The 12,525-nt window shown below is 34.5% G+C and overlaps 1 protein-coding gene across 7 annotated transcripts in view; it reads right to left on the bottom strand.

Moving 5' to 3' along the window:
• Nucleotides 1–3,048: 3,048 nt before the first annotated feature.
• KIF21A (kinesin family member 21A) overlaps nucleotides 3,049–12,525 on the bottom strand; it is a 174,235-nt gene continuing 164,758 nt past the window's right edge. For all 7 annotated transcript variants that reach the window (XM_061205892.1, XM_061205886.1, XM_061205888.1 and 4 more), the window contains 4 exons: nucleotides 11,185–11,302; nucleotides 9,608–9,778; nucleotides 8,106–8,305; nucleotides 3,049–3,416 (listed from right to left, as the gene is read on the bottom strand). In XM_061205892.1, coding sequence (XP_061061875.1) covers nucleotides 3,323–3,416; nucleotides 8,106–8,305; nucleotides 9,608–9,778; nucleotides 11,185–11,302 — 583 coding nt within the window. In that variant the 3' untranslated portion in view covers nucleotides 3,049–3,322. The remainder of the gene's footprint in view (nucleotides 3,417–8,105; nucleotides 8,306–9,607; nucleotides 9,779–11,184; nucleotides 11,303–12,525) is intronic.

The following is a 12,525-nucleotide window of genomic DNA, read 5'->3' as shown; positions in this document are numbered from 1 at the left end:
AAAAAAGGGGGAAATTAATGGCAGCTGTAACATTTTAAAGTTAGTTGAGCATTTCATTATGGTTAGAAACTAGATGGATAGATAACTCTTATTTTTGTACCATGATGCTCATATAGAGCTATCTGTACATTTTATATCTGTAATTTGCAAATACAAAATCCCAACTATCAACATCTGCATGATAGTTGGTAAATCAAATCCTCAACAACATAGCAAGAACACAGTCTATTCTGAGGCTGAAAACAGAATTTGAAAAACAGATTCTGAGTTAAAGTATAGACAATGCTTAGGAAAAAATTACAAACAGCAGCATGGAACACTTGTTACCTGCTGATTATGTTAATTTAAATTTTTATAAAAGACCTCACATCAGCTGGGAATTAAATAAATAAATGTGGACATAATTAATATGCAAAACTTTGCTGTTACTCTTTAATTAAAATGCAGAAATTTTGATTTGAAAGAAGAAATAGTATCATGCAAAGGAAGATGCTATTCTGGGAGGACAAGGCATATATTTAATACAGTGAGGAATAAATCATATTTAATCATAGTTAAGTTTTAGTTAACTCTTAACTATTTTAAGAGTTATTGTTAACAATTCTGGATGGGATATTTAGGGGTTAACACTATCTTTTGTTGGTTCATAAACCGGCCCCCGTACATGGAGGGCAAGGAGAGACTGAAGAAAGAGGCAGACCACTCCAGATTGGTACGTGGCAGGTTTAATAAGCAAGGGAATTTGCAAACAAGGCTAAACTTGGTGGCCACAAGATGAGATCTTCACCCCTGCCCACCAGAATTTTAAAAGTGTATATAGAGGCCTTAACTGGGTTCATTCACATATACCGTCCAGATGGTCTCAAATAACACATTACTCTCTCAAGGCTGCATCCTTGAAACAGCTCTGGCTATGGGAATGGTGAGTGGAAGGTACGTGAGTGGAATATACATTACAAGGACAGGGAAGGGGGTGAGAAACCTCTAATTGCCTAGGTCCAGATTGAGAATCAATCGGCGGCCATGTCCTCTTGATGAACTCCTCCAACATTTTTCAAAATGTAAGTCTTTAAGAGAACTGTCTCATTTACATATTCATTTAAATTACTTGCATCAGATTAACTCTATCTGAGCCTCCAGCATTTTAAAAGGTAAAATAGACACTGGGCTTTGTGTTCTGCATAAGCAAACACAGTGCTCAGGACCACATAAAAGACCTCTAATTGAACTCACAATCAGGGTCGAATGCCTTTAATAGGTATTGAGCACCTGGATTTTCCTTATCAGAGCACTTACTAAGCTGTTGTGTAATTATCATCTCTCTCCACCCAGAGGGCAAGCATCATCTCAGTCTTGTTATTTTTTCCATCTCCAGTACCTGGCCCAGTATATGCTCAATAAACATTTATTGAATAAATTGTCCAGAAAATGAATTGTTGAGCAATAGTCCCATGAAAAGAAACACCCCAAGAGTATTTAAATTCAAAATAGTCCGGACAATCTCTCTCAGGTATTGGCATAGTATCTTCCTCCAGGGAAGGAGGCAAAATTACAAATTACAAAATTACAAAGTAGCTGAGTTTCTCTTTATAGGAAAATCCCTTCTTTAAGTTTATATATATATATATATATAACTTATAAAGAAGGGATATATATATATATCTCACTGTGAAATATAGCATACGTATATAAAATAGGAAAGAAATACATTACAGTTTAATATGTCACTTAGGACTCAGGTCACGAAATAGAACATTTCTAGGACCTCCATACCCCTCTACATTCCCAACTCACCTCCTGCAACACCTGCCAGTCACCATGCCTTCCATTTCCTCTCCAAGTAACCAAGGTCATTATTGTCCTAACTGTTATGGGAATATATTTCACTTGTTCAACCATCTATGTTCAAATTCCTAAACTATATGGTTTGATTTAATTCCTTTAAATAGTGAGTTTCCTTGGTTCCTCAAGATTAAGTTATGGTTTATATTTTTCAAGAATATTTCATGTCTAGTGAGCAAAAAAAGGAATGCATATGTAGCACTGGATAACAAGAAAATGTCTTTCCTTATATCACACAGATAAAATAAAGTTTTACAAACACTGGCCATTTTCATATTAGGAAAAGAACAAGAGAATAAAAATAATTCACAGCGACATGTTTATTTAAGCCCTAGCTAAGCTTTCATTTACAGACAAATATTTTTGGGGAAAAAGATCACAAGACAATATTTTCAAGTGTCATACCATCCACATAAAAATTAAACTTGCAGAATTTACAAATTAATATTCTGATCAGACAGATAAATTATACATCCTTTTGCAAAATCCAATCTACAATATTTAAAAATTCATAGTTACAACGTAAGACATTCTTTCTTTACAATCTACCTATTTACATAGCTTTCCTCACTGCAGGTGATATAGTTCTCATCATAGCTACCAAGGTTTGCAAACACAGTACATTTAAAATATATTTAGCAGCATATAAAAAATTAGATAAAAAGGGAAAGAAATACTACTATTAAATAAAAATGAAATTAAAGGGTGATAATAGAAACAACTCCATAGGAAAATAGATCAAAATATATTTCTGTTAGGACATCAAAAATGTTTCCCATCACAGAATGTATGCACAGCACTAATAAAACAATTTAACAGCATTTTAGTCCTGAGCACAGAATATAGCACAGCTGCAAAACTTTGGTCAATACAAGTAAATGTCGATATCTAACACAATCTGTTTTAACATTCTTTGTTAGCAGGTTAAATTTAATTCCATTTTATGAAAAATCACCATCAATAATATTCTCATACCTTTTTTCCATTACATTAAAAGAGCTTTTAAATTTGGGAACCCTCTGTAGGCTGATATAAATACCAGACAAACCAATGTTTGATTAACATTCCCAATATGTTTTAAATATGTAAATCATCTGAACAGACTATATGAATGAGTTAACAGTGGGTTGCTTTGTATTCCAAGTGTATTTTCTGACTGTCACAAAAGCAGACATGTTGTACTTCAAATAATTTGAAGATGTTCTTTATAGCTAGGCATAAAAATCCAGCCACGATATAAGTGCAAATCAAGCAGCATATCAATTATAGGTTATATATGCATTGGTAGATATTAAAATTAAGCACACAGGATAGTACACAATATTATTAGAATACCATTTATATTCAGCAGTTGGATTCAGATATATTTTCCAGTTAATCCCATTCACAAGTTTTTGCCTAATAAATGAAGGACAACATTTTCCATAAAGAACATAGAGTATAATCACAGTATTCAGTTTATGACTATCTTCATTCATGTTTAATTACTGGCAATATCTTCCACCGGATCTCCTGTGTCAAAGAGCTGACCATCTTGCAAATTTCGAGTCTTCCAAATTCTCACAGTTCGATCACTACACAATAATAAATTAAAAATGAACATGTGAAAAGAGGTGGAAGGATAAAGAAATAGTTCATAGAATTACTTATCATGGAAACATTTTCTGAAAAGATCTCTAATAGATATAAGTAAAAATATACATTGTCCCACAGGTATATCAAACAGGTACCATAATAATGAAATTAAAAATAGTTCATATTATCAAGGGCTTACTGTATGCCAGGTATTGTTACTATGTTCCCCTCACATACATTAATGCATTTAATTCTCTTTACATATCATAAGATATAGATAATGCTATTCTCCCCTATTTATTGATGAGCAAATTGAGGTCCAAAGAAGTTAATTAATTTGCCCAAGATGGGGCTTCCCTGGTGGTCCAGTGGTTGACTCTGCCCTTCCACTGCAGGGAGCGTGGGTTCGATCCCTGGTCGGGGAAGTTCCGCATGTCTCAAGGTGTGGCCAAAAAAAAAAAAAATTTTGCCCAAGATCACAAAGTAAGTGATAGTGCCAATATGTGAAACCAGGCAGTCTGGCTCCATCTCTTAAAGACTTTACTGATATGACATGGTCAGAGGTCTTCAGGCATAAGAGCCCAGAGTAAGATCACAGTGAGGGGGCCAGGGCAGGAATTCCAGGGAGTTGGTGAATCTGTTGATATTCAGGAAGAATTATGTTCAGGTTAAATCAACATAAGCCCACAGAAAAAGCAGGAGGCTACTAAGAAGTAGTCTAACATTCTGCCTATCATAGAACATAGACAATTCAAAGCTTTTCTGAGAAAACTTATTTTTATTCACTTAACATGTGGGTTCTGGGGACTAGTCATTAGACAATCACATTTCTTACCATGTCTCTCATGGCTCTAAAAAGTGAGTGTTGCTTTTCTCCCACTTCCTAACAAACCCAAAGCCAAAAGAACGAGTTGCCATAGAATTGTATAGTTAAAAAGTATTTCAAAGATTATGTAGTCCATTTCAAGGATAAAGAAAGTTTAGTGACTTGTTCAATGTAACATGGTAGAGTACAGAGCTGAGCCTAGAATCCAGGCTTTCTAATTTTTAATCAACAATCTCCTCATCCCTAAGAGTTCTTACCACAAGGTAAAAAAAATCATATTTTTTTCTTTTCCTTTTCTTTTTTTTTTTGTATCTACATGAGATGATGGATGCTAACTAAGCTTATTGTGATAATCATTTCATTATATATTTAAGTCAAATCATTATGCTGTATACCTTAAACTTACACAGTGCTGTATGTCAATTATATATCAATAAAACTGGGGGGAAATAATAATCTCTCCCCATCCCACACAGCACATGTAACTGAAAACAGAAGGGGATATGTTCACTCAACCACCCATTTATCCATTCCATTTATTTATACAACCATCCATTCAACAAATGTTTATTGGGAACTTGCAGTGTTCTAGGCATTATTCTAGGTGCTTGGGATCAATTAAAAATAAACAAATAAAAAACACAACCTTATGCCTTTGTAGATCATATATTCTAGCAAAAGGAGACAGACAATAAAACTTAATAAATAAATTATAAAGTTTATTAGAAAGTAATAAATGTTATAGAGAAATTAAAGAGTATGTCAAAGGGGATCAGGATCAGGAGTGGTAGTTGATAGGAGAGATCACAATTTTAAATAAAATGGCAAGGGTATTCTTATTGAGAAAGAAAGACATTAGAAGAAGATCAGGATCTCTGAAGGCACTTTGGGCAAATGTCCTAAGGTTGGAGTGAGCCTGATATGTTCAAGAACCAGCAAAGATGTTATTGGTGTTGTAAGAGAAGGAGCACGCCAGAGGGTACTAGAAGGTAAGGTGAGAGATAAATGCTCAAAGGGTCAGATCAAGTAACGGCTTCTACTTTAGATAAAATGGATGACCAATGTAAGGTTTTGAGCAGAGAAGGAACAAGATCTGACTTGTATTTTTAAAAAATTACTCTGGTGTCTGTGTTGAGAATAGACTACATATGGGCAACGGACCTTGTTTAGGAGGCTACTGTAGTAATCCAAGAGCTGATGGTGATTAGGGTCAGTGAGGCAGCAAAAGGCATGGTGAGAAGTGGTCACATTCTAGATATAATTTAAAGGTAGAACACCAACAGAGTTTGCTGATGAACTGGATACGGAGTGTGAAAGAAAGGGAGGAATGAAGGTTTCTAAACTAAGCAACAGAGAAGACAGACAAGCCATCAACTGAGATGGAGAAGGCTTTAGGATGAGCAGGTTTCTTAGGAAGGTCAGGAGTTCATTTTTGGACATATGAAGTCTAAGATGAACAAACTTACACTACTAGTCATGACAGAGTAACTTGTGCCAGGTTAGCGCTCCTGTTGTAAACAAAGTGAAAACTTGACAGAATATATGGAACAACTATTTTCAGAAACTGGGCAATGGGTAGTTCAGGCCTGTAATCCCTGAGAAAAGGGAAACAGAGAAGGTGAGCTCTGTGATGGCCCTGGCTCTCAGTCTGGCAGCACTTTCCAGACTACAGCAACATGGGGAAACCAAGCAGAAAAATCACAGAATCAGAGTTGAAGAGATAGTAATAAAAATCTGGGAAGTGTGAAATAGTTGGAATTTGTAGAACCAGATAGAGAAGAGGAGAGAGCTATGCAAAAAGAACTATGGAGCTATAGGAAAAGAATTCCATCAATCTACATAGGGGTCCCCTAATGCCTTTGACTGAAGGCTAAGCTGCACATGAGTAGAATCAGACTATAAGGCCAGACCAAAAAACTACTAGTGAGTATAAGTCAAACAAATCCCAGAGTTCACAAAGGGCTGTGAGATGTTCAGGGAACATTCAAGACATTCAGTAGAAATCCAAGAAGAGTTAAAAACAAGTCTCAAAAATATGAGCTGAACCACAAGTAACTTATGTGCCTGACAAACAAAGCCCAATACTCTTTAAAGGAATACAACAAAATCCAGATACTCAAAACACAATATTATAATTAATGTTCAACATTCAATAAAATGTTACTTGACATAAAAGCAGAAAAAATAAGACCCACAATCATAAGAAAAATCAATCAGTGACAACAGATCCAGAAATCAGATATGATAGAATTACTGATACAAGGACTTTGAATTATAAAGTCCCACCTATAAAATAGGGATTATAATAATACTCATCTTCTAGAGTTCTTATGCAGACTAAATGAGTTAAATAAAGCCTGAAAACACTTAGAACAATGCCTGGTAGATACTAAGCCCTATACAAACATTTGTTAGATAACAAATAAGGAGCACTAATTTGAAAATAGGCCTTCTGATTTTATTGACTATTTTCCTGATTTTATGTTACATGGTAAATACATCTGCATCTGATGCTCCATGGGTAAACTGAGAAAAATTTCAATTCTTCAAAAATAAAACTGTATCAGTGATACATAATACTTTTATAGTCTTATCTTGTGTGTCCCACAGCTTTGAGGGATATTAATTTATTTCCCATAAATTGTGAGGACAAAACAAATTTCCAAGGGAACAAATAAAAGTGATGACTCTTAAGAAAGTAATGCATCTTGGAAATAGCATCAATGAAGCACCAAAGGTAAGCACCTTAGAAAAACACAAAAGAAATTGACTTTGATGTACTTTAGAGATGAGAGGAAGTAAATCTAAATGAGAAGAGGGATTCAATGGAAACAGCACAAATAATAAGAGACACCAGAGAAATATAGCAGAGGTTTCAAAATAAAATCAGGGTAATCGTGCATTTAGGACAGACGAATCAAGCATTCGGTCAAATTAAGTAACATAATTGGTACACAAATGACATAGGAAGATTTTCAAGATAGATATTCATGAGAAATTACATTTTATTTGAATGAGATGAACACCTCACATTATAGTTAGTATATATGCTTTCCTTTTCAAAGTACTTATATACATGTTATGTCATTTTTATGGTCACATCTCTACACCTCCTTCAAACATCTTCTTAAATGTCACTTTCTCAGTAAGGCCTTCACTGACCACTCTATTGTGTAACCCCTGCCCCCCAGTGATGCTCTCATCCCCCTTCCCTGCTTTATTTTTCTCCATAGCACCTCTCACCATGTAACATATTTTACTTATTTATTTTCTTTACTCCTCCTTAGAATGAAACTACCGTTTGTATCTATTTTGTTCACTTCTCTATTCCCAAGGGTCTGGAACAGTGCCTGGCACATAGGAGATTCATCATGAATAAGCAAATGAGCAAATAAATTAATCAATCCAGCCATCTTAAGAGGGAAGTAGATATTATTACTATGTACTTAAACTTTAAAGGAGGTGGAAGATGCACAAAGTTTTTTTTTTTTTTAATGAATTGGTCTAAATGTGAAGAATGACAAGTTTGTTGCCTTTCTGGAAAAAACTTTTAGAAACTAGTCACTTATGAATGATTTTTTAAAAATTAAAATCGCCAGGGGAAGATCTGGCAGCAGACTTCTTAGTCTAATCAGAGAGCCGATATAGGAGTAACACTATTACCATGTAACCAGGGGAGCCCAAACTCAGTGCCCACAGTGTATCTCAGAAAATATAAATAAGACATTACAAATAGACATTAGAATAACTGTAATAAAAGGATTCATATGTTCTACATTTCCAGGTACTTACAACTTACAGGGTTTATTAAAACTGAATACAAGTAAACAGTATAGAGAAAGATCACATAGGAGAAACTTACTCAGCTGCAGTAAAAATGTGGGTGGAATTAACACATATGGCATTGATAGGACTCTCATGACCTTTCATCTCTCCAACTGGCACAAAGGTATCTATGTTCCAGAGTTTCAGAATGCCCCCTCTGCAGCCACTGAGCAAAACTGGGTGGCCTGGCATCACTCCAAGGGCACAGACCCAATCCTTATGTGCATTTGGAACTTGCTGAGAAAAAAAAGAAAAATCAGCAGTTTAAGGGGAGTACTCCAAACTGACATTTTCATACCAAAATAAGTTACAAAAGTTTTTATTGACAAAATTAAAAATTTGGAACACTGAATTGGCCTGGAAACCATAAAAATCATTTTCTGTAAAGTCACTCTTCATGATTTAAAGAAATAAATCTGTAATTTGCTCCTAAATTTGCCTCACTAGTTATCATCAGTGTTATCAGTATTAAAGGCCTAGAATGTTAAAAAAAACAAATCTATAGAATCTAAAACACCTGGAAAATATACAGGATTTTTTTTCAAACATCACTTTCTCTTCAAAGGAGTAACTATCTTACCTTTCTCCAAAATGTATCTCATGCAACTAGTTTGAAAACTACAACCTGGTGTGTAGACTATAAGGATTGTCTCATAAAATCACTGCCTTAAATTTTGGAAGAGAACATAGAGGCCTAAAGGTTTTTGTTGAAGGCTGGAGCTAACCTATATATTTCACAATGAGTAAATAACAATTATAAGCTCAGACTATATACCATATTTTATGCATAAATATATTTATATACATAACATAAAAGTCACATCCAAGAATGTATATCTACAAAAGAAAAGCTTTTGAGTGCAATATATGCATCTGTTGCCAGGTTTTTTCTATTAACATTCATGCTACTTGTTCATTTTGTTTTCATCTGGTTGTAAGCAGGAAAGTAGGAGTAATTGCAATACATACACATGCACACATTTATAAGGAAAAGCCTGAAATTGAGTACAATTTTATCTGTTAACTAATTTCTTCCTCTGGGAATTAGGAAAAGCCACCAATGTTTGATTGTATTGACAGAACACTTCAATCCAACTATCATTCTATAGGAAATGAGAGAACCACCACTGTTGAATGTATGAAAATGAGATGAGGAATCATTTAGACTGCTTTGACCTTAGTGAAACTTGGTACTCTTTGGAATATGTGTACATAAAACAAAATAACAAAAACAAAATGAGAAACTGACTGCTTTACTCCAAGACTGATTTCATTTAGTAAACACAAGCATGGGCAATCCCAGATCTTCCAACTCTTATCTATTCCCCTTTTATTTAGGAGATATCATTAAATGTTGAATGTTGCCCTTTTCATAATTAGTAACTCTGGTGGCTGGTGATGAAACACTCTTTAAGAGGAAGCCCTGTTTGATACCAACCCTAAACAATGAAAATCTAAATAGAGGCTCTTCGCGTTCTTATATAGAATACTGGTGACTTTGAAATACCCACTCCATCCCATGAAAAGGTTTTGCATTACCTGTAGAAGGTCTTTTTGAGCTAAATCCCATTTCTTGATTCCATTATCTCTGGAACCACTAAATAGGTTATCCCCTTGTATGGTTAATGCTTCAATGCCATCATAATGAGGGGGCTCGAAATTGTGGGTGGGACTCACAGCTCCAAGAGCCCCTTCAGTTACATCAAACATCTAAATAAAAGCAGAAAGGAAGCAGTCATCCTATTTAACTTACAAATAAGCACCTATATGTGTTCATTCATAGAAACACACACACGTATATTAACCAGATATGATTTGTTTTATTTACTAAGTTAACTAAAATAATCTGCTATGAATGACTCAGGATGAACCTGAGCCTTATCTTCACACTACTTTTGCTTACATGTCACATGTTTACATGACTGTAAGCTCTTAAGAAAGGCAACCAATTTTCTCATGTGTGAGTGTACAAATGATATGTTAAATAATAAAAATGCTACATATCAATCCAGTTGAAATTCAAATAAATGATATGATTGTTATTTAAACACTATTAGGTAGCTCTGCAATCTTGGCGGTCATCTCAAATTCTCCAAAGCTGCTATTCAAAACCTTTCACTCCCCTCAGTTGCTCTCATCTCTCTTAACTGTTGAACTTGTGATTTCCTAAAAAGGTTAGTATGACCAAAAATAAACTTTCTGGACCATCCTCCCAGTTACAAAAGTTTCCTTTTATTCTCAAACATTCTCTTACCCTTCCCTTCTTTTCAGATGCTAAAGTGTACCTACTTTTTCCCAAGGTTCACATCTTTGATCTGATTCACCAATTGCTACCACTTCACTCTTCACACTTTCCCTCTCCACTGAACCCATTTCCTGAGCATATAAACATGCTCAAGTCTATCAAATATAAAATCCTCTCACCTTAACCATTCTATTGTCAAGTCACTAACAGATTTCTCATCTCTTAATCAAAGTTTCTAAAAAAGAGTACTTATACTCTTCCTATCTCTCTTTATTACTGTTTCCTCTTTTTATTCCCGTTGGTTCTTATAGGATTCCCCAAGGCTGAGTCATATCAACCCCCCTCCTTTGGCCGTGTCAACTACTCTAACTCCTTAACCATCTGCTTCTGTTTGAACAGCTCTGAAACATACATGTCTAGTCATAACTTATCTTGAGCTCTGGACTTGCTTTTCAAATGGCCTACTGGACTACATGAGAAGGTCCTCTATTAGCATCTCAAATTTAACATCTCCAGAATCAAACTACGCTTCTCTCCTCATCTTATCTGCTACTTGCATAAAATATGAAGACCATAACATGTTCAGCATTAAAGGTGGTGATGATGAGACTTAAGCATTAGTTGGATGACTGAGCCAAAAAAATTTTTAAAATCCCTCCCAACCTATCTTCTATGAAAAGTGAGAATACATATTTAAATAATAATACAACACAACCGGGAACCGAGTGAGGAAAAGATCAGGAAGAAAAAGCAAAGGTTAGAAATGAGAAAAAAGAAAACTGATTAAGAGAAAAGGGTCCCAGGTGCATCTCAATACTTCAAATCTATCATTTAATAGGAGAATGTAATTAAACAACTTTATTATACACACTTTGATATAATGATCCTTGGAGCCAGTGATGATTAAATCTTGTCCACTAGAAATCTGATCTACAGTAAGACACATAACAGGGCCTAGGTGTCCCGTTAACTTTCCTGTGGACTGAAACCTTTAAAAAGAAAGAAAAATAATTATGTTTGAAAATATTTCTTAGCATGTTGAGCCTAAGCCTCAGCAAAAATAATCAACAGTCTTTGCTAAAACTGTTCTTTTTGATTTAACTCCACCTCTATGCAACTCTGTTCAAATTAAGAGTAAAAATAATGGCCAAACTAATCAATTCTCTGATGGAAGTGTGAGGAGTCCTAAATAAGTTATTCCAAGGCAACTAATATCATTCAGGTAGTAAAAAGAGAAAAAAAAAATCAAAACTCCAAAAACTTGCTAAAGGCTAATTTTAACTCTAACCTAAGTCCAGGTAAACCTTAATCTGTTAAATGTCTCAACATGTTATAGACATATGATTGATGTTATTAGGGCCAATTTGAAATTTGATTAAAACAACTATGTCACTGATATAACTAGAAAATAACAATATGAAGAAAGTAAGATTATTTTACTACACTAACATATATTCTCACATATACACATACACATATATGTACACCCATCATATATACACATTTATACACATATACACATACATGTATGCACACATATGTGTATATACATGTATGTCAGAAAATAGGTAGTCCATTTCATCAGTTATTACAAAGACATGAAAATGACCAGGAATATATCTGACTGGTAGAAAAAACATGTGATGCCCATTGTCAGGGGGTGACAATGAACCTTTGTTTCATAGTCCTACCTCAAATCAAGCTGCTGGAATACAGAGATGTATTTGCCTTCTAGAATATTATTATTTCTTGTAACTCTTTTCTTAGTTACTTTGTTAAGATGAATCTGTATTTAATCATGTTGCTGAAATCAAGCAACTTGAAAAAGGATCTAACTTTTCAGCAGAAGAGAAAGTGTAAAGATTTTCAAAAGCTGATATCTTTTCTGCCTCATGTCATGACTTCGAGTATCTTCCTTCATGGTACTACAACTACAAATCAAGTTTAATATCTTCAAGAATAAACCCAGTCCTCATCTCGTTCCTAATTTTCTTAAACAAGCACTGTTTTCAATTTTCTACTTTTTATTTCTAAAACAGTACTCAGGACTGTGTTTCTTCTTTCTCTTTCTCTTTCATTTATTTATCTATAAATTATGCTTATAATACTTCCTCAGTCATGCATTAAAATGTTACAAGTTATAACCAGTTTTCCTCAGAATTTCTAAAATAAATTTCCCTTTGATTTACTACTGACAAAGCCCTTCTAGATG

This window comes from Eubalaena glacialis, chromosome 11 (genome assembly GCF_028564815.1).
Source record: "Eubalaena glacialis isolate mEubGla1 chromosome 11, mEubGla1.1.hap2.+ XY, whole genome shotgun sequence".
NCBI lineage: Eukaryota > Metazoa > Chordata > Mammalia > Artiodactyla > Balaenidae > Eubalaena > Eubalaena glacialis.
Note: the sequence above shows the minus strand (reverse complement) of the source record. Positions and strands in the feature narration are given on the sequence as shown.